The sequence below is a fragment of the Pteronotus mesoamericanus genome, unplaced genomic scaffold (genome assembly GCF_021234165.1).
Source record: "Pteronotus mesoamericanus isolate MK-2021 breed Mesoamerican mustached bat unplaced genomic scaffold, CSHL_Meso_final scaffold_167, whole genome shotgun sequence".
NCBI classification, from domain to species: Eukaryota; Metazoa; Chordata; class Mammalia; order Chiroptera; family Mormoopidae; genus Pteronotus; species Pteronotus mesoamericanus.
The window spans coordinates 22,481,458-22,505,569 of record NW_026555308.1 but is presented as its reverse complement, the minus strand read 5'-3'; the positions used below and the strand labels follow the sequence as shown (position 1 = coordinate 22,505,569).

General features: G+C 44.6%; 1 protein-coding gene across 4 annotated transcripts in view; it reads left to right on the top strand.

Moving 5' to 3' along the window:
• Nucleotides 1-24,112, top strand: part of CUX1 (cut like homeobox 1) — a 364,417-nt gene that overhangs the window by 173,828 nt on the left and 166,477 nt on the right. For all 4 annotated transcript variants that reach the window (XM_054589770.1, XM_054589769.1, XM_054589768.1 and 1 more), the window contains exon 4: nucleotides 22,171-22,249. In XM_054589770.1, coding sequence (XP_054445745.1) covers nucleotides 22,171-22,249 — 79 coding nt within the window. The remainder of the gene's footprint in view (nucleotides 1-22,170; nucleotides 22,250-24,112) is intronic.

Below are 24,112 nucleotides of genomic sequence, written 5' to 3'. Positions count from 1 at the left end.
CCACGCCTTTTGCCATGACCTGATCTGCACCCCTCGGAAGAGTGGGGCCCAGGTTAACTGCAGACTGTGACTTCGTCCCAGTATCACCTGCCGATGCCGCCCACATGAGGGGTCAAGTAATCATTTGCAGCTTCCCTTTGTACTGGACGTCCCCTGTAGGGGTAACATACCAACAATGTTCAGAGCCACAGTCAGGCCGTCTGAAGCCCCACATTGCCTCTGATGGTGGGTTGTACTCTCTGATGTTTGTTCATTTTTTCACTCAGTAAAACCTTGAGAATCAACTGTGTGTAGCTCTGGGCCAGATAGGAGCAAAGGATGTAGCCATGGATACAGTCAACAAGGCCTCTGCTTAAAGTCTGTGTTCTAGTGAAGAGAAAGAGATAATAAACACAAGGAGTAATGTCAGATGGCAGCAAGTGCTGTGAGGGAAATAGATGGGAAAGTGGAGTAGAGTAGGGAGAGCAGGGCAGCTTCTGCAGATCATTGTCCTGGGAGGCCTCGCCCAGGAGGTGACGTTTGAGGTAAGACCTGAGTGATGAGAAGAAGCAGCCAAGCACAGAGCCACGGAGAGTGTCAGGCAGAGCAGGGCAAGTGCCAAGTTTCTGAGGAGGGGCAGCGCTCAGGATGACTAGAAGCCAGAAAGAAGGCCAAGGGGCTGGGACTGAAGGAGGGAGGGAGGGAGGGAGGCAGGCAGGCCAGCATGGCCAGGGAGGGCTGGGCAGGCAAGGATCTGGTGGACCATGGTGTTAAGTTGCTTTGAAAGGCTCTAGTCCAAAGGAGAGGTCTGAGTGCAGTGGAAAGCAAAGGCTGCGTGCACACTTGATGGATTTTAATCAAATAATAGACGAAATGGATTAAGCTGGGTAAATACTGCATGAATTAGCTGAAAGTGACTAAGAGTTTTAAGGATGTCCTGTGGCCCGTATCTGTTGTGCTATAGCGTAGTTAAGTGTTCAGATCTAAAGGCCATGTCTAAATAAAGCCAGGGTGTCCAAGTGCTTTTACTTCAAAGAACATTTCACAGGGAGTTAGAGGACCTGGGAGCCTGCCCAGGCGCTGCCACTCACTCTTCTGTGACTGCGAGCAGCTCCTGGGTCCCTTTCTGCCTGACTTTGCTCATCTGTATAACTAGTGGGTGAGCGAGACAGTCAGCAGGGAGCCCCATGGCCCAGTATGAGCCAGTGGGCTGATACTAGGTTGACTGTCATCAGCAGACAGAAGGGGACTTTTCCAGTGATTAGAGCTGTTCAAAAATGGAATGAGCTGCCAGCTAAGGCGGTAAGTTTCTCATCACTGGGGATGTTCAAACAAGGGCCAGAAGACCACCTGTCAGAGATGTGGTCAGCTCTTAATCCATTCTTTTTCAAGGCCCAACCCAAATGCCATACTGTCCAGGTCATCCCCAAATACCTACCAGAAACAAGCTCTTCCGCTTCTGATCTCTGGGAGGGCTCCATTTATATCTCTCTTTTGATTTTGAGCCTGAGGACATTCTGCCTTATATTTTAGCTACTGGAACACAGTTTAACTTGTCCCGTACTAAGCCTTGTGCTTCCGAAACCTCGAGGGTAGGAACTGTGTGTTTGTGCATGTGCACACACACATATTTATGTCTCCATCATGCCTGTACTGAGCAAGTACCGCATTAAGCGGCGTGGGCAGGATGGTATTAGGGAAGATTGGACCAGATTGGTGGTTTCTAAGGCTGGTGCTCAGAGGGGAAAGTGGTGGCAGGAAAATGGAGACAACTGTACTTGAACAACAGTTTTTTTTAAAAAAATAAAAATAAATTTAAAAAATAAAGCTAGTACTCCAATGGAACAACTGGCTGCATGAGAATTAACCATGTTTCCAGAAATTTAGCTCCCTGTGCTCACCCCCTTACCCCTGCAGGGTTCTCATTCATCAGGTCTGGGGTGGGACTTAAGAGTCTAATTTTACAAAGTCCACCCTGATTCTCGTTTGTAGCTGATTGTAGGAACCACTGTTCTAGGTTCCCTTAAAGGGCAGTTGCTCTAGGTTAAATTCTGTGAACTCTGTACCCACTTTAGCACCTTAGATGGTAGGTTAGGAGCTCTGTGATTTGGTTTAAAATGTATTTTCAGGTGTCACATTTTTGGTTTTTGCTCCCACCAGTCTGGTCTGTTTGCTGTACCCTGAACATTCCTTGTGGTTTCCTGCCTCTAACCTTTTTCTAAAGTCATGGCCTTCATTATTATAACCTTTTACTCTTCTTCACCTGTAAAAATCACTTCCATCCTTTCCTGATTGAGTATCTCTGTTGGTTAGAGCGTCCTCCTGATGCACCAAGGTTGCGGGTTTGATCCCCAGTCAGGGCACATACAAAAATCAACCAATGAATTCATAATAAATGTAACAACAAATTGATACCTCTTTCTCCCCCCACCCCATATCTATAAATTTAAAAAATCATTTTTATTCTTTAAGACCTAAATGAAAGCTTACCTCCCTCTATTTTCCTTACTATCTCAGCTCAATATAGTTTTTTTCAAGGGTCTACATTATTTCGCTTCCACGCTGTTTGGTAAGGTGTTCTCAGCTGAATTTCTCTCTCCCTCTTGCCTCCTCCTTCATTAATAAATATTCATTAAGCACTATGTGGAATGCTCTGCCCTAGGTTCCTAGCGACCCACAAGAAACATAAGGCTGATTCCCCTTCCCGGGGGCATCAAAGATATCCGCCAAGTTTGGGACCCAGTGTCTCTCACAGGCACGTGTGGAACAGGCCAGGCCCTGAGGACACTGACTGGCTCTGGGTGGAGAATAGAGGAGGCTTCACGAGGAGGACCCCAACATAGCCTGTTGTCCTGACCCCTCTCCTGACGGGGACTTTGTTCCTTCTCATCCCGCACAGCCATCTTCAGACTCTCAGGCCTTTTCACATGTGATAGTTGGGGTGACAGTGGTGGCAGTTGTTGTGGTTGTGGTGGGGATAGTGCGTTTTAATTCTTACAGTAAAATCCGAAGGCCTGCTGATACAGTTTCTATCTGTAGGCCTGCTCCATGATGGCTCAATTAGGGGAGCAGTAGGACTGTGGTTCAATATTCAGGCCAGTTTCCTAATTGAAAACACATTTTCTTCTCCAAAGCTGCAGCTGGTTTGGTTCTGCTCATGCAGAAAAGGGTATAACCTTGCATAACATAGGAAATGAACGGTTGAGAGAGAAGCCAAATTCAATTTCAGTCAGATATGTTGAGGCTAAGCCCATGATCTATGGAAGCAGGGGAGCGAGCCGCGTGCATGTGGAAAGGGGCGCACTCAGCAGTCTATTAATCACGGCCGCCCGCCCGGCGCTGCCGCCACCGCCGGTGCCACCATGCCAGCGCCGCTCCTCCGACGGGCTGGAGAGCAGCCAAGCACTCCAGAAGTTAACCTCTTAAAGACCCAGAGCTGCTTTCTGTTGAATAAATGTAATTTTGTGGTCAGAAATAAATGCTTGTGATGTAGCAGGAGCTTTGAAAACAACAGAGAGCCAAAGCTATTACAAATTGCTTCGTGTTGTGGAAGTCAACAGCATACATCAAAATTCCGAGTGTACGGCAAATTGATTTCGGCCCAGAGCTCTGCAGCTATTCAATAAAAGTCCTATTAAGCCATTGTATGTAATGAACAATCCAGAGCAAATCTAATATTTTCAGTAGATAATGATTTTTAACATCCTCTCAGTAACCATCACTCGAGTTCTTGGATGTTTACAGCATGTAGCCACGTGCAGTGGGCCCTCCTCAGCTTTCGTTTGCCTCTCTGCTGGAGGACCCGCGTCAGGCACGCCTGAACACATGCTCCCTAGGGTTCAGCAGCAGATCCTGCTCCTGAAGAAGGGCACAGAGGGTTCAGGTGTCCCGGTGGCTGGTACAAAGTCGGTGCTTGGAAAATGTTGGTTGAATTGAAGTGAACTGAGTTGAAATGGAGAAAAGGGAGCTAAAAGAGCTTTAGAATAAATTAGTAAAACAATATATTGGTAGAGTTGACTGGAGGCTCTAAAGACTAGAGGGTCACAAGTAAGAAATTCGAGGTCCCAAATGATGAAGAGACTGGTGCAAGTGCCCAGAGGGAGCCCCAGGACTCGCCCATTCATCCTTGACAGCTCAGGAAACAGGTTCTGTGTTGGAACCCACACTGATAGAGCCCCAAAGTGATTCTGTGACCAGCTGATTGGGAGTCACCTCAGTAGGGGCCAACCACGCCCTCCTCGGCTGGACTGCTGCTCTGTTCACGGCTGTGGTCACGCTGAATTATGCCCCACTCTTCATGTCAGCCTACCTTTCCATGCCATAAGCTTCGAAATAACAAAGTTTATTCATTCATTCTTTTGTTCAGTATTTACTGAACATCTACTGCATGCCAGACTAGACCTGAGCTAGACCCTGGCCTTTGATTGTAATTAATGCAGATACTGTTTTCATGGAGCTTAACGGTAGAGCAGGATCTGTATCCTCATGTGGCTTATAGCAGGCCTTCAATAAAGGATGGATGGATGGATAGATGAATGGGTAGATGAATGGATGGATGGATGGATGGGATGGGAAGGTGGAGGGATGGGTGGGGATGGATAGAGAGGTAACACCCCCAGTGTATAAACCAAAAGCATTCTTTACCATTAAAAAAGTCTCTGTTCTGTTTATTTATACTCCCAGCCCCATTCAGGGAATCATGTGATACCAGGAAGCAGTTGTGATATGAAGTCAAGAGCACTAGGCCTAGACTTGGTAGGCCTAGGTTTGAGATCTGGCCTTGGCCTTCACCAAGTCCACTCACTTCTCAATGCCTCTGTTTCCTCATATGATAAATATAATGGTTTGGGGGAATAGATTTGAATGAGGATTAGAAGTACTATTTGTAAGAATAGACAAACTAATAGTTGTTTTTTTTTCCTGGACTAAAATTATTCAACTTGTAATGTTCAGTCATGTAGTATTTACTTGAATACTGTGGAATTTAAATTACTAGGGTATTTTATTTTCTGCAGATCTCGCTTCCCTTAAAAAACCTCAATCTGGATGTTAATTAGGTTTTACTAATGTTCCATCAATTTAATGCAGTAATTCCGTAAATGAAACTGACACCAAGGACCAGAAGGTCAAAAGGAGGATTGTGACCGTATGCGTGTGATTCTGGGGAGGGAGCACAGGGACCCCGGCGGTGAGAGCTGAGAACCCAGAAGAGTTTTGTTGCTTATAAGTGGACATTCTGTGTCCCACCGCTCCCCCAATGTTTCAGACTGCACCCTTGCTCCCTATGCTAATAATTATTTACACAGCATTTCACATCTACAAATTACCACATCTATAATTCTGTGCAGCCTTCCCCACCACCCTGTGCTGGAGACATTATCACCAACCAGAGTGAGTGACTGGGAGAGTACTCATGAGTTTGAAGAGCAGAGTGGGTTCCTGGAGCTAAGGTCTGTGGCACCCCAGTTCAAGGCCCTTGGCTCCCTCCAGCCACGTTATGTGCAGCCAAATGCCACCCTCTTGTCACTACATACTCACCACCTCCAACAAGTATTTCCACACTGAAAGTGACCACCCCCCAGTAACTTGCAGTCACGCACTGGTTAACCACCTGCATAGACAAGCCTCAAAACTGCCCTCAAGATCAGATGTGGACTGAGCACTGTCATGGGTTGGAACCCAGTTGTTTAGACTTGATCACATACTCATTCCACTCACCTCCGTGGAAGGGGACATAACCACTGTTAATTTAAAAATAAACATTCAGGCTTGGTGTTTATTTCTTCTGTGTCCCTCCTAAGTACAACTTCCAGAGCCTTTCAAGTTGCCAGCCAGGAAGAAGCAACCTGGCCTGGTGGACCAGCAGCATCCCAGCTCCCTTCTTCAGCAGGGACTGGAACAGACTCCGCCCTTTTGTTCTGATACTGCTTTGGGCCACTCCTTGGCCTTGTTCCTTGCCCCCTCTCCCAGGCCATCTGTGAGGACCCAAAGTAGTGAGACTGGGAGTAAGTCCCAGGCCGCTAGTAGGAAATGGAGACCAAGCTGGAGAGCAGGTTCCTCTGAAATGTGGCAGACTCTGAGTGCAGCCCTTTGGGAGATGAAGGAGAATGTCTCTTCAGCTCCAGCTGTGTGCCAGAAGCTTCACATAAGTTACCTCATTTACTCTGCACAGCAGCTCAGCCCTGAGAACTTTTATGATCACTTCTGCAGAAAGGGCAAAACAAGCCCAGAGAAATCAAGCAACTTGCCTGAAGCCACATAGCTCATCAGCCGTAGAGCTGAGACTTGAACTCCAATGTCTGACTCTAAAGCCTGAAAGCTGGAGACGTGTCTTCTTGAAATTGCTTCAGAAGTAGGGGAAGAGGGGTAGGTCTGTGAGATTACACTTTATTCTCCAGCATAACAAGAAGAGAGAAACCTACCGGATTACAATAGGAACATGAAAAGGAAAGAGACTGGTTTGTAGGGTTGTATGGGGAAGGAGCCTGGGGACCTACCTGGGACAGAGCTGTGCTGCTCAGTGAGCCCTTCCAGCTCCAGGTTCAGAGCCCACCCTGTCCCCACAGTCCCCCAACCCCCAAGGCCCATTCATCCTCAGGCCTGAGACCATTGGTGTTTGGGGACTTGAAAGAGCAAGTCTGACCCAGAGACATGGGGCCTGGCATCTTCCCCAGCAAACTGAGTGTGTGTTCTCTTTAAAAGCAGCAGACCAGTGCCACAGCCCTCAGAGCACCGTAGCATCCTATGGTGGGCAAGCCTGGGAGCACTTCCTAGCAGCATCCATGTTGGGCCCAGACCCTTGGGGCAGGGGACACGTACACGCCTCCTTCCTTCTTCACTCTCTCTCCTGCCTTCTCTCCTGTGTTCCTGCCTGCTCCTTCCTGGGGAGGCAGCATAGAGTAACAGACAAAACCAAAGAGACAAATCATAGGTTTTGAAACCAGACAGATCTAGATTTGAATCCTGACATCATCATTTACCAGAGTGACCTTGAATGAGTCATTTTAGCTTCTCTGTGTCTCCTCCTTGTAAAAAAAAAATCTGCCCTGCAGAGTAGAGATATATGTATATATTTAAAGACCATGCTGTAGAGCAGTGCTGGATAAACAGTACTAGTTCGACCTCTTAAATACAGAGCCCCAGGAATCAGCCCCAGCCTTCGGGGGCTCTCACTGCACACCTCTCCATCTGTGTTCCCTGAGTAACCTCCTCTGGACAACTTAGAGACTGATGGTCCCAAACTTGTCTCAGGCCTGGGCCTCTCTTCCAAATTCACACCCCTGAAGCTCCCCCTTTGGGCCTCTCACAGACGTAAAACTTTCACCTCCCCCTAAACACACTCACCTCTGCATTCCGCATCTCATTGGAGGTGACCAGCACCCAGTCACCCTGGATAGAACTCTGGGAGGACCCATGCCTGCCTCCAAATCCTGTGAATTCTGCTTTCTTCACCTCACTCAGATTGGCTCCCTCCCTTCTGACACACAGATTTCCCCATCTCTTCTTTCACTACCACCCTTTCACCGTCTCCCAACCTCCTGTGGAGTTGCCTTCCCATCCAGAGTGATCATTTCCTGTCACTGCTAACTGACATTCTCAGGGACTCCCAGTGCCTTTCAGTGTAAAGCTGCCGCCCCCTGGCTTAACCATCCAGCCTCTGCCTGCTGCTCTTCAGCCTCCTGTCTCCCCGCTCAGCTCCTCTGCTACCGACACAGAGGGTCCTGCACTACTCTGAACAGGCTGTTCTGTTTCAGCATGTCTTTGTCTTTTCTCGGACTCTTCTTCCCTCTGAAGCCTCGCCCCCTCCGAGCACGAAGGAAGCTGATCTTCTGTCATCTTGAAAACTCCCTTAAGCGTGCACAACACAATGTGCAGAGCAATGTCTATAACATTCTACCATTTTTAAAAGAAAGTGTGTGTATACAGATGGTTATAAATGCATAAAATATTTCTGCAAAGACACACAAGAGAATCTTTGCCTGTAGGCCAGGCAGCTGGGTGACAGGCGGACGCAGATAGGAAGGAGACTTTTCACTGTATACTTACACTTGGGAGGGGGGCAGATATCTTTATTTTCTTAATACAGTTAAGTGGTCTTGAGTGTAGTCACAAAGATGCACAACCATACCACTGTCTAATTCCAGAACAGTTTTATCACCTCAAAAAGAAATCCATACCCCTTAGCAGTCACTCTCCATTTACCCCACCCCTGGCAACCACGAATTTACTTACTTTCCATCTCTATAGCTTTGACCATTCTCAACATTTTATATAAACAAAATTATATAGTATGTGGTCTTTTGTGATTGATTTCTTTCACTTAGCATATTGTTTTCAAGATTCATCGATGTTATAGCATGTATCAGTACTTCCTTTTTATGGCTGAAAAATAACCCATTGTAGATATGCCACATTTATTTATCCGTTATCAATTGATGACCATTTAGGTTTTTGCCACCTTTAACTATTATGTATAATTCTGCTGTGAACATTAATATACCATTTTATGCATAGATACAGGGTTTTCATTTTTATGTGCTCATTTTATGTGCTTTTCTATGTCTTCCTTAGAGATATGCTTATTCAGATCCTTTGTCCATTTTTAATTTAGTTATTTGTCTTTTTGTTGTTGAGTTGCAAGAGATTTTTATGTATTCTGGACACTAACACCTTATCAGGTAAATGATTTACAAAAATTTTCTTTCATTCTGTGGGTTATCTTTTTTATTTTCTTGATGGTGTCCTTTGTAGCACAGTTTTAAATTCGATGAAGTCCAACTTACTTTTCTTATGTTGCTTGTGCTTTTGTTGTCATTTCTTAAGGTCATAAAATTTATACCTGTGTTCCTTTTTAAGAGTTTTGTAGTTTTAGCTCTTACATTCTGGGCTTTGATTCATTTTGAGTTATTTTTTATATACTATGTGAGGTAGGGGTCCAACCATGTTCTTTTGCATGCGGATCACCAGTTGTCCCAGCATCATCTGTTGAAAAACTGTTCTTTTCTCCCATTGAATCTTGTTTGTACCCTTGTCAGGAATCAGTTAACCATAATGTGAGAGTTTATTTCAGGACTCTGTATTCCATTGATCTGTATGTCTGTCCTTATATCAGCGCCACAGGTTGGTTACCGTAACTTTGCGCTAAGTTTTGAAATTGTTAAGTGTGAGTCCTCGACTTTCTTTTTCTTTTTGAAGTTTGTTTTGTCTATTTTGGATCCTTTGCATTTCCGTGTGAATCTTAGGATCAGCTTAATAATTTCCGTAATGAAGCCAGCTGGGATTCTGATAGGCATTGCATTGAATCTGTAGATCAATTTGGGACTTTTGCCACCTCAACAATGTTAAGTCTTCCAATCCATGAGCATTTTTTTAAATTTCACTTTCAGATTGTTTATGGCTGGTGTATAGAGAAACAGTTGGTATTTGTGTGTTGACCTTGTATTGTGCTACCTTGCTACATGCTGTGTATGTTTTTATACCTTTAAAATTTTCTACTATACACATACATTACCTGTTCACAAAAATAGTGTTTTAAAAATCTTACATAGGCATTCGTCACCTGTCGTTTACCTGTGGAGAGGCAGAGGGACAGCACCACCCATCCTGAGGCCTCCTGAGAGTCGAAGTGGGAGGTTTGGGCCCCAGAGGATAGAATAGCACACCACCAGGCACATTTTAGCCACTCTTTAAATGATTTTATTGACCAAGTGAAAGAATGAACAAACTAGTAAGTCAGACAGGCAGACAGCAGGTTCCACCTCTAAAGCATTCTGCTGTTTGTAGAGCTTTTCCTTCTGTGAAGCTGTGATCTGCCTTCCTGTAGCTTCTCCCTGTTGATTCTGGTTTTGCACTCTGGGGAGGGAGAAGATAGCTATTTCTTCTTCCCCAAAAGAACCCTGTAGGTACATGTTGACAGCCAGAATGTGAGATGTACGTGAAAGATGTACCTGTAAAGGAAGGTAGAAATGCTTGTTGCTGTTTTTGTTATGTTTACTATTATTGTCATACTGTCCTCTGCCACAGGGCTTCTCTCCATGACCTCATGTCCTCAGTCCCCACTCATTCTCACAGCACTGTCCCTTCTTCTGGACTTCTCCAGTTTTGTTTTCTGAGAAACTTTTCTCAGAAAAGTTTCAGGGGTGGGGGTAGTTCAGGAATACTTCTATCAGTGTATGTAAGATGCAATTTTGTGTCATTCACCGGGTCTGCACTGTATTGGCTTTGTAACCAAAACTTAGCTTGCAGGATCAGTCTGTCTGCTTTGGACATTGTAGGGATTTCTAGTAAGTCCTGTACAGTTCTCTGTGATGGGGCTTATCGTGGATATGGTTCTTCCTCACTGAATTCCATCTGGGTGTCACAAATCATGAAGGAACAGGACCTTAAGAAACAAAGGTGGTGGCAGCCATGGACTCCCATACCTGTTTGCAACCACTTTTCTCTCCACATTGCTCCAGAGGGGAGACCCGGGCACTAGGAGAAGGGCTCACCCCTTCCATACCATGTCTTCTCTGGTCTGCTCACAGAACTCTTACAATGGCAGGGTGAGTGCTTGCCCAACGTCAAGCAAATGTATACTTAGAGGAGAATTACTGGGCTTTGCTACTGTGATCTTCCTTCAGAAAATACGCCTGCTCCTTTTACATGGCTGTATTCAGTTAAAATTAGAACTTCCAAGCTGTGGCCGCATCCACGCCTATTTTGGACAGGAACTTGGTGATTCTCTGTTGACTTCTGGTATTCCACGTGGCTCTTCAAATCGTGTTTTGCTCTTGAAAGAATTCTGCAGCCAGACATAGAGTGAGACAAAACTCTTCTTTCATATCCCCACAGCTCTTGCTGATCTTATTGGCTTATGGTCCAGCAAAGCACATCGATTTGAAAATTATGTTAATGGGCTGTGTTTATTTCTAAATCATTAGCTTGTAAATTCCCAGGGCATAGTCCAGTGGATTATTTCAGATTGCACTGCTACCACCGTGGTATCTTAAATATTGTTTAAGTTTCTGTGTCCCCCAAGACTAAATTTTAATCATTTTGACTTTATGCTTGGTTTGATAGCAAAGGGGAACAACCTATGATGTAGTGGAAAGAGAATGCTGGATTTGGATTTTTTGATGTTTACTCGGTTTCTGTATATTTCATACTTTCCCAGATACTTGATATGAGAGGATCTTATATTTTATCTTCATGACACCTCAGCAAGGAGGGAATTACTCACCAAACTAATGAAGAGACCAAGTCATAAAGAGTTTAAGTAACCCAACTTCAGGTCATACAGCAAGCGAGGCTGGATTCAGACCCAAGGCTCTGTTCCCTCAAAGCACACATTCTTTGTACTGACTGTACAGCCTTGGACCCCATCCCCAGCCTCAATGCACTGTGCCGCAGTGTCTTTATATCCTGGGCAGGGGCGAGGGGTGGGGGTTGGTCGATCCTTACTTAGGGGCCTGGTTCTGAGTGATTGGATTGGTTTTTGCATCTGAGAAATGGTACTGCCAATATGGTGGCTCCTTCACCATTCACAGCAACCAAGATTTATTCTCCCCACTTTGCAGACAAAGAAAATGGGGCACAGAGAAGTTAATTCAGTGGCTGAGGCACTATTCCCATGGTTGTGCTGGAGCTGGGGCTCAACCCTGCTTTCCTGACATTGTATCCAGGTTCTTGGCCCTGTGTGGCACTGTTCTGCCCATGCCTGGCAAAGCTCCGGCAACACCCTGGAAAGATGAGCCTTTGTCATTTCAAAATACACAGCCGTGGGCAAGCATCAAGGCCCGTCTTTCTGTTTCATACTTTTTTGGCTATTCTAGGGCTCTTGTAAAAGTCCACGCCGTTGTCTGTATCTGTGCCTCATGGCTGATGTGACAGTGCACCCTGTGTGCGGCCTGTGGGGGTAGACCAGCTGGGCAGCGCCGGGGCGCCTGCCGCAGCCCGCTTGTTGTACCCCAGTGTGCATATGAAAGCATCCTTTCACTGGGAGCTGAGTGTGCAGCAGTTGTGACACACAGACTCAGGGAGGTTTCGGAGTCACCAGTGTACAAACAGAGCATTCAGTAATAAAAGCAGCTGCGAGGGTATTCCATGCTTGCCAAGTGCTAGGCCCAGTTGTAGGCACTCTGCACACATTCCTTTTTAGTACAATAAACCACAGTTTCACTTTCTGTGGTTTCAATTACCTGAGGTCAACCACAGTCCAAAAATATTAAATGAAAAAGTCCAGAAATAAACAATTCATAAGTTTTAAATTTTGCGCCATTCTGAGTAGCACGAGCACCAGCCTGCTCCACCCTCCCTGGACTTGGATTACCCCTTTGCCCAGCTGTAGACTCCCTGCCCCTTCGTCACTTAGCAATTGTCTTAGTTATCAGATTAACCCTCACAGCATCTTGGTGCTTGTGTTCAAGTAACCTTTATTTTATTTAATAGAATACATTCGCATAACTTTCATTATATTGTTATCGTTGTTCTGTTTTATTGTTAGTTATTGTTGGTAACGTCTTACTTGCATAATTTATAAATTAAACTTTATCACAGGTATGTATGTATAATAAAAAAAAACATGGTATGTGTGGGGGTCGGTGTTATCTGTCATTTCAGACATCCACTGGGGGGTCTTGGAACGGATCCCCCATAGAATATGGGAGGGAGGGGAATGACTGTACTCACCAAAAGCCCATGAAGAGGTCTCATTTTTCTCCACTTTAGAGATGACATCACCTGGCTAATTCTTCTCCAGCCCCTAAGCCCCTCCCTTCTCTTTCCCCAGCTGTCCTTGCCTCACCAGCGCTCTCTTGTTCTGACAAGAACAGTTTGTTCTTCCCCAAACTAGATCAGAGCTTGGCTGTCATGATTTCCCACTTTTTAGACTAGACTAAACTCTGGTGCGTAGTAAAAGCTTTTCTTAAAGCTTTTAATTATAGGAAACTGCCTTCTTCACTCTGATCTTCCAAAGTAATCAGTGCTGCAGAATTCAACAGTAAGTTTCAAGGAATTCCTTGACCCTGTGCAGCCTTCTCTGCCTTGAATCCACCCTTGTTCATTCACAGACTCTTCCCAGGCAGCCTTCTGTGCTAGTTAAGACCTGGGTGCTGGGGGCCGAGAAAAAGGCACTGCTCCTCTGGCCTGGGGCAGACCCCCGGGAGGTGGAGGGGAAGCTCATGGACATGAGTCATCATCACACCGTGTGAGAAGTGGGCAGAGAGGGATTTACAAAGAGCTCAGGTGGCACAAGGACCAAGTGACCAGCAGTGCCTGGGAAAGTCTGGGGGACACCACAATGGAGGCTTTACCTAGACTGATTCAGGAAGGGTGAACTGGATTCCCTGTGCCTGGGGTGAAGGGCAGAGGACCTAGGATGTAAAGCCCTTGAGTCGTGAGGGGCATGGCGTGTTGAGGGGACCAAGGTTTGGAGTAGAAAAGCATGGGCAGTCGGCAGAGTAAGCAAAGGGCCATGTGGGAAAGGGGTCTGGAACCCCAGCCTGAGGATGTGGATTGTCATTTGGGAGTGAGAGGAAGCCCTTAGGGCACTGTGACCACATGCTCTCTCTGGGCTCTAGGACAGTTACAACTGTGAAGGACACATCATCCCTACGGTAAGGAGAAGCTACAGTTAGGGAGACTCACTGGGTACTGCTCTCCAGTGTCCAGACTGGAAGTCATAGGGAACTTCAATCAGGGCTGAAGCATCAAAGGACAGAAAGAGATTTTAATTCTGAAATGTGATTTCTGAGGCCAAACGAACAGGATTTCTTGGTTGATTGATGGTTAAGGCTGGAGGAGAAAGGGGATTTACATGTTTGTAAATATTACACAATTTTGTCATATTTTCAGTTCTAAGCAAAGTGTCTTCAAGTTAAAGTTCAAACGTGAACCTGTTCTCACCACACTTCCTTCTTCTGCAGAAAACTGGAGACTCCTACTGGAAATTCGAATAACAACCCCCATAGCCTCAAAACCATTCATGCTCTGAGTTATAGGTGGGTGAGGGATTTTCTGCAAAAAATACCATTTTAAGAAGCATGCCCCTAAAAAGTTGTAGTCACCCACTGTAAATGCTGTTTAAGAGACAATCTTAACAGGTTTCTTCTTTTAAGAACGGCAATTTCTTTTGTACTGTAATGCTTTGACTGAATTCTCCTCTGACTGATCTTCTGAATGTTGTTTTTGTTTTTTTGACGCTTATTTAGACATATTTGCATGATGTTTCTCCTTCTGAATACATCATGGGTCAGTAATTATCACCAACATTGAAAACTAACTCGTGAATAACTCCAAACTATTGTCACATCTTTCTCAAACTATTCTCCCAGAGTTCCTACAAGGCAAGCATTCTTGTCATTCCCTTTTCCTAGACATAGAAAATAAAATTTGGAGAGGCGTTGGGTACATAGCTGGTTCAGTATTTCCAAATGTGTGATGCAACCACGTCTTAAATCCGGTCTTCTGATTTCCAGCCCTCTGCTCTTTCTACTTTGCCAGGCCGTCTCGTCCCTGCCCTGCCCCGACAAAAATAATCAAACTGCAAAACAAACAAAAACCCTTTGACCCTCATGATATTGGTCATTTATTATTTATTTTTACTTTGTGCTCGCTTCTTAGAAATGTGTCTGTCTCTTAGGATTGGAAATAGACTGCTTTACTAGATCACACTGCGGTAAGAAGCAACGCCCATTTCAGTGGCCTACAGCAATGGTAGATCGTCTCTCCTTCACAGTTCATTTGTTGGCTGTGGGTTGACTGTGACAGCCCTCGCGGCATGTGTTGTCTTCATTCCAGATCCCAATGGAAGAAGCAGCTCCTATCAGGTCATGCTGGTCTCACAGCAGAGAGAAAGAGCAGTAGCTGAACCATGCAGTCGCTCTTAAATCTTAAGTTTGGACATGGCATTTGGCATGGTCACTCGTGTTCTGTTGGTCAAAGCAACTCACGTAGTCAAGCCTGATTATCAGTTGGGCGGGAACGCACCCACATGGAAGGTACTATTGCACAAGCCACGTGGCAGTGGACAGAAATGCGCAATGACTCCTGCAGGGAGGGTGGACAGCGGTAATTCAGTATACCACATGACTCCCCAAACTCCACAGTGCAGCTCTGCTGGCACCCAGATGGCTGGGCGTTTTCTCACCCCCCTTCTAAATCTCAGGGGTAACAGTTGATTTCCATGAACTTGGTCTGCAAACATGTCCTCTTGAGTTTTCATACACTGTAAACAAATACTGTTTGAGATTTAGAACCTTTAAATAGACCTTTATTTTTTAATTCATATTCCAGAGAAACCAAACTCAGGATTATAAAGTGATGTTGCTGGAAGGGTAACTGTTGGGTCCAGGAAACTTGCAGGAGGAGCCGCTGGGCATCTTGCTAGAGTGAGGACAGAGCTCACCGAGCACTCTCGGGCATGCACAGCGGGAAAAGGTGCTTCCAGTGTGCTGGCGCCAGCCAAGCTGCTGTCATCGTATCAGCACATGAAACAAATGCTTACTGAGCAAAGAACTCTTTACATATTAAGCATTTTTTTTTTCTTTTTACAAGTCTGTATTTCTACTTTTTAAATTTAATCTTTATCGTATTTTTTCCATTACCATTTAGTCCCCTTATACCCCTCTCCCCCTACCAATCCCCACACCGTTGTTCATGTCCATGAGTCTTTTTTCCTTTTTGCTCAATCCCACTACCCCCTGACCCCCTCCCCCAGTAGCTGTCATCTGCTCTCTCTCTGAGTGTATCTGTTTTGCTTGTTTGTTCATTACATTCCACATATGAGTAAAGTCATGGTATTTGTCTTTCTCTGACTGGTGTATTTCACTTAACATAATGATCTCCAGGTCCATCCATACTGTCACAAAGGGTAAAATTTTCTTCTTTTTTACGGCCGAGTAGAATTCCATTGTGTACATGTCCCATAGTTGTTTTACTCCACTCATCTACTGATGGACACTTGGGCTGTTTCCATATCTTGGTGATTATAAATAACGCCGCAATGAACATAGGGGTACTTATGTTCTTTCAAATTAGTGTTTCAGGTTCCTTCACATATATTCCCAGAAGTGGGATTGCTGGGCCAAAAGGGAGATCCATTTTTAACTTCTTTCAGCTACCTCCACACCGCTTTCCACAGTGGCTGCACCAGTCTGTATTCCCACCAACAGTGCAAAAGGGTTCCCCTTTCTCCACATCCTGGCCAGCACTTGTTCTTTGTTGATTTATTGATGATAGCCCTTCTGACAGGTGTGAGATGGTATCCCACTGTGGTTTTAATTTGCATTTCTCTGATGATTAGCGACATTGAGCATATTCATATGTCTAATGGCCATCTATCTGTATGTCCTCTTTGGAGAAACATCTGTCCAGGTCCTTTGCCCATTTTTTAATTGGGTTGTTTGTTTTTTTCTGTTGAGTTTTCTAACTTCCTTATAAATTTTGGATACTAACCCCTTATCAGATGTGTGGGTGAATATGTTCTCCCATTCTATGCGTTTTCTTTTTATTTTGTTGATGGTTTCCTTTGCTGTGCTAAAGCTTTTTCGATTGATGTAGTTCCATTTGTTTATTTTTTTCCTTCTGTTTCCCTTGCCTGGGGAAATATATCCGATAAAACATTTCTACAAGCAATATCCGAAATTTTGCTGCCTTCATTTTCTTCTAGGATTTTTATGGATTCAAGTCTAACATATAAGTCTTTGATCCATTTTGAATTTAATCTTGTGTGTGGTATAATAAGGTGATCTAAGTTTCATTTTTCTGCATTATCTATCCAATTTCCCAGCACCTTTAATTGAATAAACTGTCTTTAGCCCATTGTATATACTTGCTTCTTCTGTCGAATATTAATTGACTGTAAAGGTGTGGGTTTATTTTTGGGCTCTCTATGCTGCTCCATTTATCTTTGTGTCTGTTTTTATGCCAGTACCATGCTGTTTTGATTGCTATGGCCTTGTAGTACAGTTTGATATTAAGTAGCATGATTCCTCCAACTTTGTTCTTCTTTCTCAGGATTGTGTTGCTATGTGGGGCCTTATGTGGTTACATATAAATTCTTGAAATATATGTTCTAGTTCTCTGAAATATGTCATTGGAATCTTGATAGGAATTGCATTGAATCTATAGATTGCTTTGGGTAATATGGATTATTTTAATGATATTAGTTCGTCTTGTCCATGAACACGGTATATGCTTTCGTTTATTTGTATCTTCTTCAATTTCTTTCTTTAGTGTCGTATAATTTTTCATGTACAGGTCTTTAACATCCTTGGTTAGGTTTATTCCTAGGTATTTTATTCTTTTTGAAGTAATTGTGAAGGGATTGTTTTCTTAATTTTCCTTTCTATTAGTTCATTATTGGCATATAAAAATGCACCTGATTTCTAGATATTAATATTGTATCCTGCTACATTGCTGAATTCATTTATCAGTTTTAGTAGTTTCTTGGTGGAATCTTCAGGGTTCTCTATATATTAAGCATTTTCATAAAGATTTAAAACTCTATACCCTAACCAGTTGCTCATTTGTTGGCCAATTTTGATAAATTTTTATTCACAATAAAAATGTATTGAACACCTACTGTATTCTAATCTTTGGGAAGTAAGGCTGTTGAGATGAAAGCATAGTTTGGGCTTTCAAGGAATTTAGGATCTTTCAGGGGAGCGTTATCTGCAGTTCTGGAACAGTCCCATATGGGGTGATGGGAGTGGCTGCAGCAGAGAGATGGATCAGCTGAATCTCAAGGATCAGAGGAACATTCCTAGGAGGCGCCTTGCAGGCTGCAGGGAAATTGCTCTTGCATTCAGGGAACTGGGAGTAACCGGGTGTGGCTGGAGTGTGAGGTGTGGCAGGAGAGGAGGCTGATCCCTCGAGCAGAACAGGTTTCACCCAGGGCCAGGGCCTGAGCACAGTCAGAGGTTCTCCAGATTTGTCCCAGTCCTGCCACTTCTCTTTGCCCTTCCTAAACATGACTTTTTTAAGGGAGTGGAAATTGTAGGCAGAATCTCTACTGCAGGCTGTCTTTGCGCATTGAGTAGCCAGCATGTCTAACTTCAGTTCCTCCTTTTAACCATCTGTGCCTTAAGATCTCACCCCAAACCTCCCCTTGTTCACAGACCTCTTCCCCTCATGTGAGGGGGCTCCCAGAATGAGCCCTGGCTCACCGTCTCAAAGACTGGCATCACACGGGCCCAAGTGCGTGCAGCAGGCAGACATGGGCGTCGAGGACGTGAAGATGAGGATGATAGTCTGTCCCCACCTAACTCATAGACTGATCAAAGGACTGACAGGCCTCCGCTTCCCAGGCTGTGGCTGTGGACCCAGAGGAAAGCCTTTGCATGTGACCAAGTCACTGTCATGGATCCCTTCCCTGACCAAACGCAAGAGCCCATCTAACCACCCAGCCCTGGGAGGTGGTTGCGGCTGACCAGCCTGGCTCCAGAGTCCACTTTCCTCCCTCCAAACTCAGAACTGTGCTAACTGGAAGGAACCCAGCACACTTATTCTGGGGGAAATGGGGCTCACACTGGGCCTCAGAGCATGGGTAGGCCTTCAGCAGGCAGAGATGCGAGGGAAGGACATTAAGTATGCGAACACGCAAAAATAGCACATCCCAGGCAGCAGCAAAGGAAAGCCCATCACGGAGAAGAGGGAGTGGCAGAGGATAGACCAAAAGTCACACCCCAAGGCCAGGCCCTGGACATGGGGAGGGGTCAAAAGATTGAACAAACATAGGAAGTATCAAAATTCCCAGAATCAACAAATTATGCTGGGTTCGAAAATCTTATAAGGGGCTGGAGGGACCTCATCAAGTAGAACCTCAACCACTTGGAGTATGCATCGCCTCTCAAGAACCCTCATAGTCCAGGTGCTTAATGAATTAATTAAACACATTGGCCTAACCTCGTTCTCTCAGAGCTGGGTTTGAATCTTTTTGCATTTGTGGAAAAGGGAACAGGAAGAGGGCTCAGAATCATGGTTCCTGTATTAATTTGCTAGGGCTGCAGTAATAAAGTGAGCAACTTAAACAACAGACATTTGTGTTTCACAGTTCTGGAAACCGGGATCAAGATGTTGGTCGGATTGGTTGATTCTGAGGGCTGTGAGGGAGACTTTGTTCCAGGCTTCTCCTCCGGCTTCCTGGTGATCTTTGGCAGTCATTGGCCTGTGGACACATCACCCCAGTCTCCGCCTTCATGTTCACATAAAGTTCTCCCTGTGTGGGTGACTGTCTCTGTGTCTAAACTTCCCCTTTTTATAAGGACACAGTCATACTGGATTAGGGCCCGTTCCGATGACATCTTAATTTGATCACCTGCAAAGACCCTTTTTCCAATAAGGTTACATTCATAGGTATTGGGCAGGGGCACAGTGCAACCCATGACAGTCCTCAGATGTGCTGTGTAGATTGCCAACCCCCACCTTCATGTCCCATCAACAACACAGACAGGAAGTCAAAGATGGTTTTTCAGGATCCTTCCAGATCCCATCCTTTGTCTGCCACAGAGGCAACCACGGTTTGTATACTCAGAACACCCGAGAAGTGATGGCCTCTGTGTCGAGAGTAACGGAGAGTAGCCAAGGCATCTGCCCTGCTTTCTGGGCAGATACTCTGCTCCCATGGGCACACACTCTCAGGTGAGAGAAGGACCTAGCTCACAGCATGTGTTCCAGACATCTGAAGAGGAAACTCCAAAACTACTTTGCACACCCTTGTATGTGTGTATGTGCGCGCGTGTGTGGGGTGGTTAGCTATAGTTGAAATAATACTATTAAGACATTTTCCAAAATTTGTAATGGACATTTTTAAAGATTTATGATATATTAGTGAAAGAAAGCACAATATGAAATTTACGTATGGTTTGATTTCAAACACACATACATTTTTAACAGTTTTATTGAGCTATAATTCACATACCATATAATCCACCCATTTAAAGTCTGCTGTTCCCTATCCATGAAGTTGTCCGTATTGACTTTTACTCTATCCATGAAGTTGTGCAACCATCACCATAATCAACTGCAGAACATTTCACCACCCTGAAAAGAAACCCCATACCCCTCAGTCATCATCCTCCAAACCCCGTCCTCCCTGTCCCCAGCTCTAGATAACCATGGATCTGTCTTCAGTCTCTATAGTTTCCCTCTATACCTACATTTCATTCAACTGTATATTTTTTTTAAGTTAGAAAAAAAATTGCAGGGAACTACAGATCAGACAGAGGATGACTTTTCACCAGTGCCTAGCAGAATTATAATTTTAACCCCTTTATTTTCAGTATTTTTCTAAGTATACAATGAGCATGAATTGCTAATCAGAGGGGAAAAAACATTTTATTTTAAAAATAAAAAGAACTCTCTTGTCATATTTAAGTAGTCCTTATGGATTATTCTGAAACCTTCTCCAAAATCTAAATCACAACCTTATTTTATGGGGGGAAAAATGTGTCCAAGCTCCAAACAACTGACTTCAAACAGCAACTTTAGAACACAGTTGTTGGATGTGGAAATGCTTGTATCACACTAGTTTGCTCTGCATTAGGTTTCCTAAGACCCAGCCCCCACCAGCCTTGTGTCCCGCTCCTCAGGGTCTTCCCATCCTTAATCAGGTGACCTCTTTCAGCCTTCAACAAATTGTTGCTTGTCTCAGGTGAAAGGCCCTGTAATTAAACCACATCCTTTTGCCTCTTTAATAACATTGGAGACAGAGTATAATTCTGTGAGGGGACGGAAGAAATATATAATTTAGTGTCCTTTTCCTGAGCCAGTACGAACTTCGTGCATGTAGTGTCTTGCACGCTTCAGGTGTAAAAAGTGATCTGTTGTCTCAGCAAATGTGTTATGTGAGCACAATGCATACTGAGTCCATCTAAAAGTCAGAGGCTCTATGTAGCCTCTGTGGATCTGTGTCTAGCATACTTGGGAGTTCTATATGTCACCTTCCCTTGATGAATAGACTTTACACTGGAGGGAAACTAGCTTAGCTGGGTTAGTTCATGAGACAAACTGGTCCTGGCCACTACCACAGAAACTCATCTGTTGCCTTAGCTAGAAACCTGGGCTTCTTCCTTGACTCACCTCATTCCCTCTGTGCCTCATCACATCAACTCAGACTGGCCTCCTCTCTGGGCCGTAATCTCTCTGATTGGCCTCCTCTTCTCAATCCCCTCCCCAACTGCCCTGCACAGTACTCACCAGGGCAAAGGTAGCAGCTCCTCAGTGGTGGCCTCCTTCTTGCCCCCTCCTGTCCTTATACTCTGGCACGACTAATGAAGTTCATCCTCCACATGCACTGACGGCACGTCGTGATCTCACACCCTTACTCAGCCAGTCTCGCCACCCGCCAGTGCTCCCCATGTATCCAAGTTTCTACCCCATCAGACCCCCATATTCCCTGGTACGTTACAGCCCCATCCATGGGTTCTTAATCTGAGTTCTGTGGACAGAATACTAGAGGACATGTGAGTGTCCTTAACATAGAATACCTAACTGTGTTGGGGGGGAGGGAGTGTATTTCTAGGAGGACAGTTCTTGGCTTTCATAAAAATTCTTCAAGATGATCTATGAATCCCCAGATTTAAGAACTGTGTTCTGGGTGTTCGAATATGTTCTTCCCCTTTTGTATAGTTTCTCACCTTTCCACCCTGGTCAACAGCTCCTAAGAGCCACTCAAACATCGCCTACTTTCCTGCTTGATGTCCCTTTCTCTGCATCCCCATGCCTTTGCTTACCTAGCACTCTCCCAGCTGGGGTTTCATCACTTCTTTGCATACCTCTTGTCCCTACTGGCCCACGTGCTCCTAAGGCTGGGGGCTGTCCCTTTCTGCCCCACCTCCCCTACAGTGTCCAGTACACAGTCAGCTCTTAGTAAAATACTGGCAGAGGAAGGAAAGAGACCAGGAAGGTGCTGGGCCATTTTCTCTACGGAAGGCCTACACTCAGTTGGGTGATAAGACAGAGTAGCTAATGGCTTCTTCTCACAGTGCTGCCCCTGACTTACGCACCTGTAGGAGCTGGGCCCTCATGGGTCATCTTCCTTTTGTGTTTGCAGACATTTCCTCTAAGAGGTGGAAGGCCCAGCTGTCCAGTATTTACATGGAGAAGTCAGACTTCCAATTGTTGTGGGAACTTACTAGATGTGTAATGATTTTTAAATTACCTCTTGACAAATTTTGAGCTCTTTGCTTTTTTTGTTCCATTCCCTTTCAGATTGACGCACTGAGTAAAAGAAGCAAAGAAGCTGAGGCAGCCTTCTTGAATGTCTACAAAAGATTGATTGATGTTCCAGGTAAGCCCGTGCACTCATTCATAACCCATCAGTGGGCATTGTGTCTGGAGAGTTGTTTGGTTCCACACTTTCCTAAGGGAATTACACCATCAATGGCAACTTCCCCATGAAGCCGAGTTCTAGGAATGTGATTTCTCTAATACCCAGCCTTTGGGTAGGTATGAAAATTAGAGGCACTTTTGTTAAAGTCATCACATAACCTCTAGTTAATGCTTTTGCAAATGCAGAAACTCACATCTGTGGGGCTACCTTTGGTTTTGGTATAAAATGCTGCTCATTTCACAGCAAAGGAAATAGAATCTGTGTGTGTGCTCTGCAGACGTGGATGTCCATGGTTCTGGACTGACTGACACCACATTCAGAAACAGCCCTAATAGGGTACCTAGAATGCCACACTCCCCTCCCACGTCATCCAGGGAAGCAGTGACCTCTGGCCAAGTCTTTCACTTAAGCTTTATAGCCAAGGGCAAGTGGTAGCCCAATTAGCTACAACCAAGTAGGTAGATTACTGACATTACTAGAACTACTTTAACAAAGCAAAGCAGAAACAGGTCTGAACTTGCATTCTAATTCAGGTCCATTATGGGCTTTTCTGTCCCCTCTGGGAGCTGGGATTAATAGCGGCCACCCCAAGCAACAAGCAACAGAAAGGACAGGGAGTAGGGAGGGTCAGATTCTCTTGCCAGGGCCTTGCTGTGTGGTCTTTATCACGTTCCTTTTCCTTTCTGAACTTCAATTTTCTCATCTTTGAAATGGAAGAGTGTAGGGGAACAGCCTAGTGATGGAGAATGGTTTTCTTCTAAATTTTTCCTGTTGTAGGAGCTTATCTAGCACTTGGTTCCAAATTCTGGCCTTTTGACTTCCTGCAAGAGTTTGTAACAATTAAGGGTTCCCTAAAGACTGACCAAGGCTCATGAGGAGGCTTCTTCACAGCAAATGGGTCTTTTGATGTCCAGGATGCATTCTTTCTCAAGTACTGGCACCTTGATGGTCCCACTGGTGTGACCTTGTACAAATGCAGGTTTTGTGTTGGTGACTTAGTTGAAAGTGGTCTGGTTTATTTCATCTATGCCAAAGACCTAGAATGCCTTCAACTGCTCTGTTCTAAATAATCTACACTCCTTTTTGAAAATCCAGTTTTTACCTATGTTTTCCCATAGTGAATTTCTCAGCTGGGCAGCCACTTTAATAAATTGTTGGGTTTCTTTTTCTGCAATAATTTTCCATTCTAATTTACCATAGGAAAAGACAAGACCATTTTTTCCATCAACGCTCTTCTCCTAAGCAGACCTAATTCATGCACATGTATAATTTTTATAGTGTTTTTTATCATAATATGGTCACATATTTACATTCTGCTGTTTTCACTTAACATTACACCATTAGCATTTTCCCCCCATATTGGTGATATTCTCTGTAATTACCATTTTTGCCTGGAAAAATAAAGTTTGCAGTTTCAATTTAAGATGGTGGGAGCAAATAACATTTACTGTTTTCTATAATAATAAAAGTCAGAGTCCATCTGCATGCCACATAGATCACTTTTACCCACATCCCAGGTACTTCTTTCTCACAAATGCTGTGGTCTGACAGTTCAAACAAGTTCCTCGTGAAGCTTGGAGCATTCCACCTGCGTTTTGAAGTCTTACTGCTCAGATGAAGTAATGCTGCGGCTGAGGTTTACAGGAAGGGCCTGGTCAATAGCGTTGCATTTACTGACAGTCACACAGTTGTGGGGAGTCAGGTGCCTTAACTGTCTGTGTGCTTCAGACTTCAGTCCCGCCAAACCCAGAAACATTGATGGGGTGCATTAAGTCTTCTAGTTTCAAGAAACACCAACTCCCCACTCTCTCAGAGAACTAC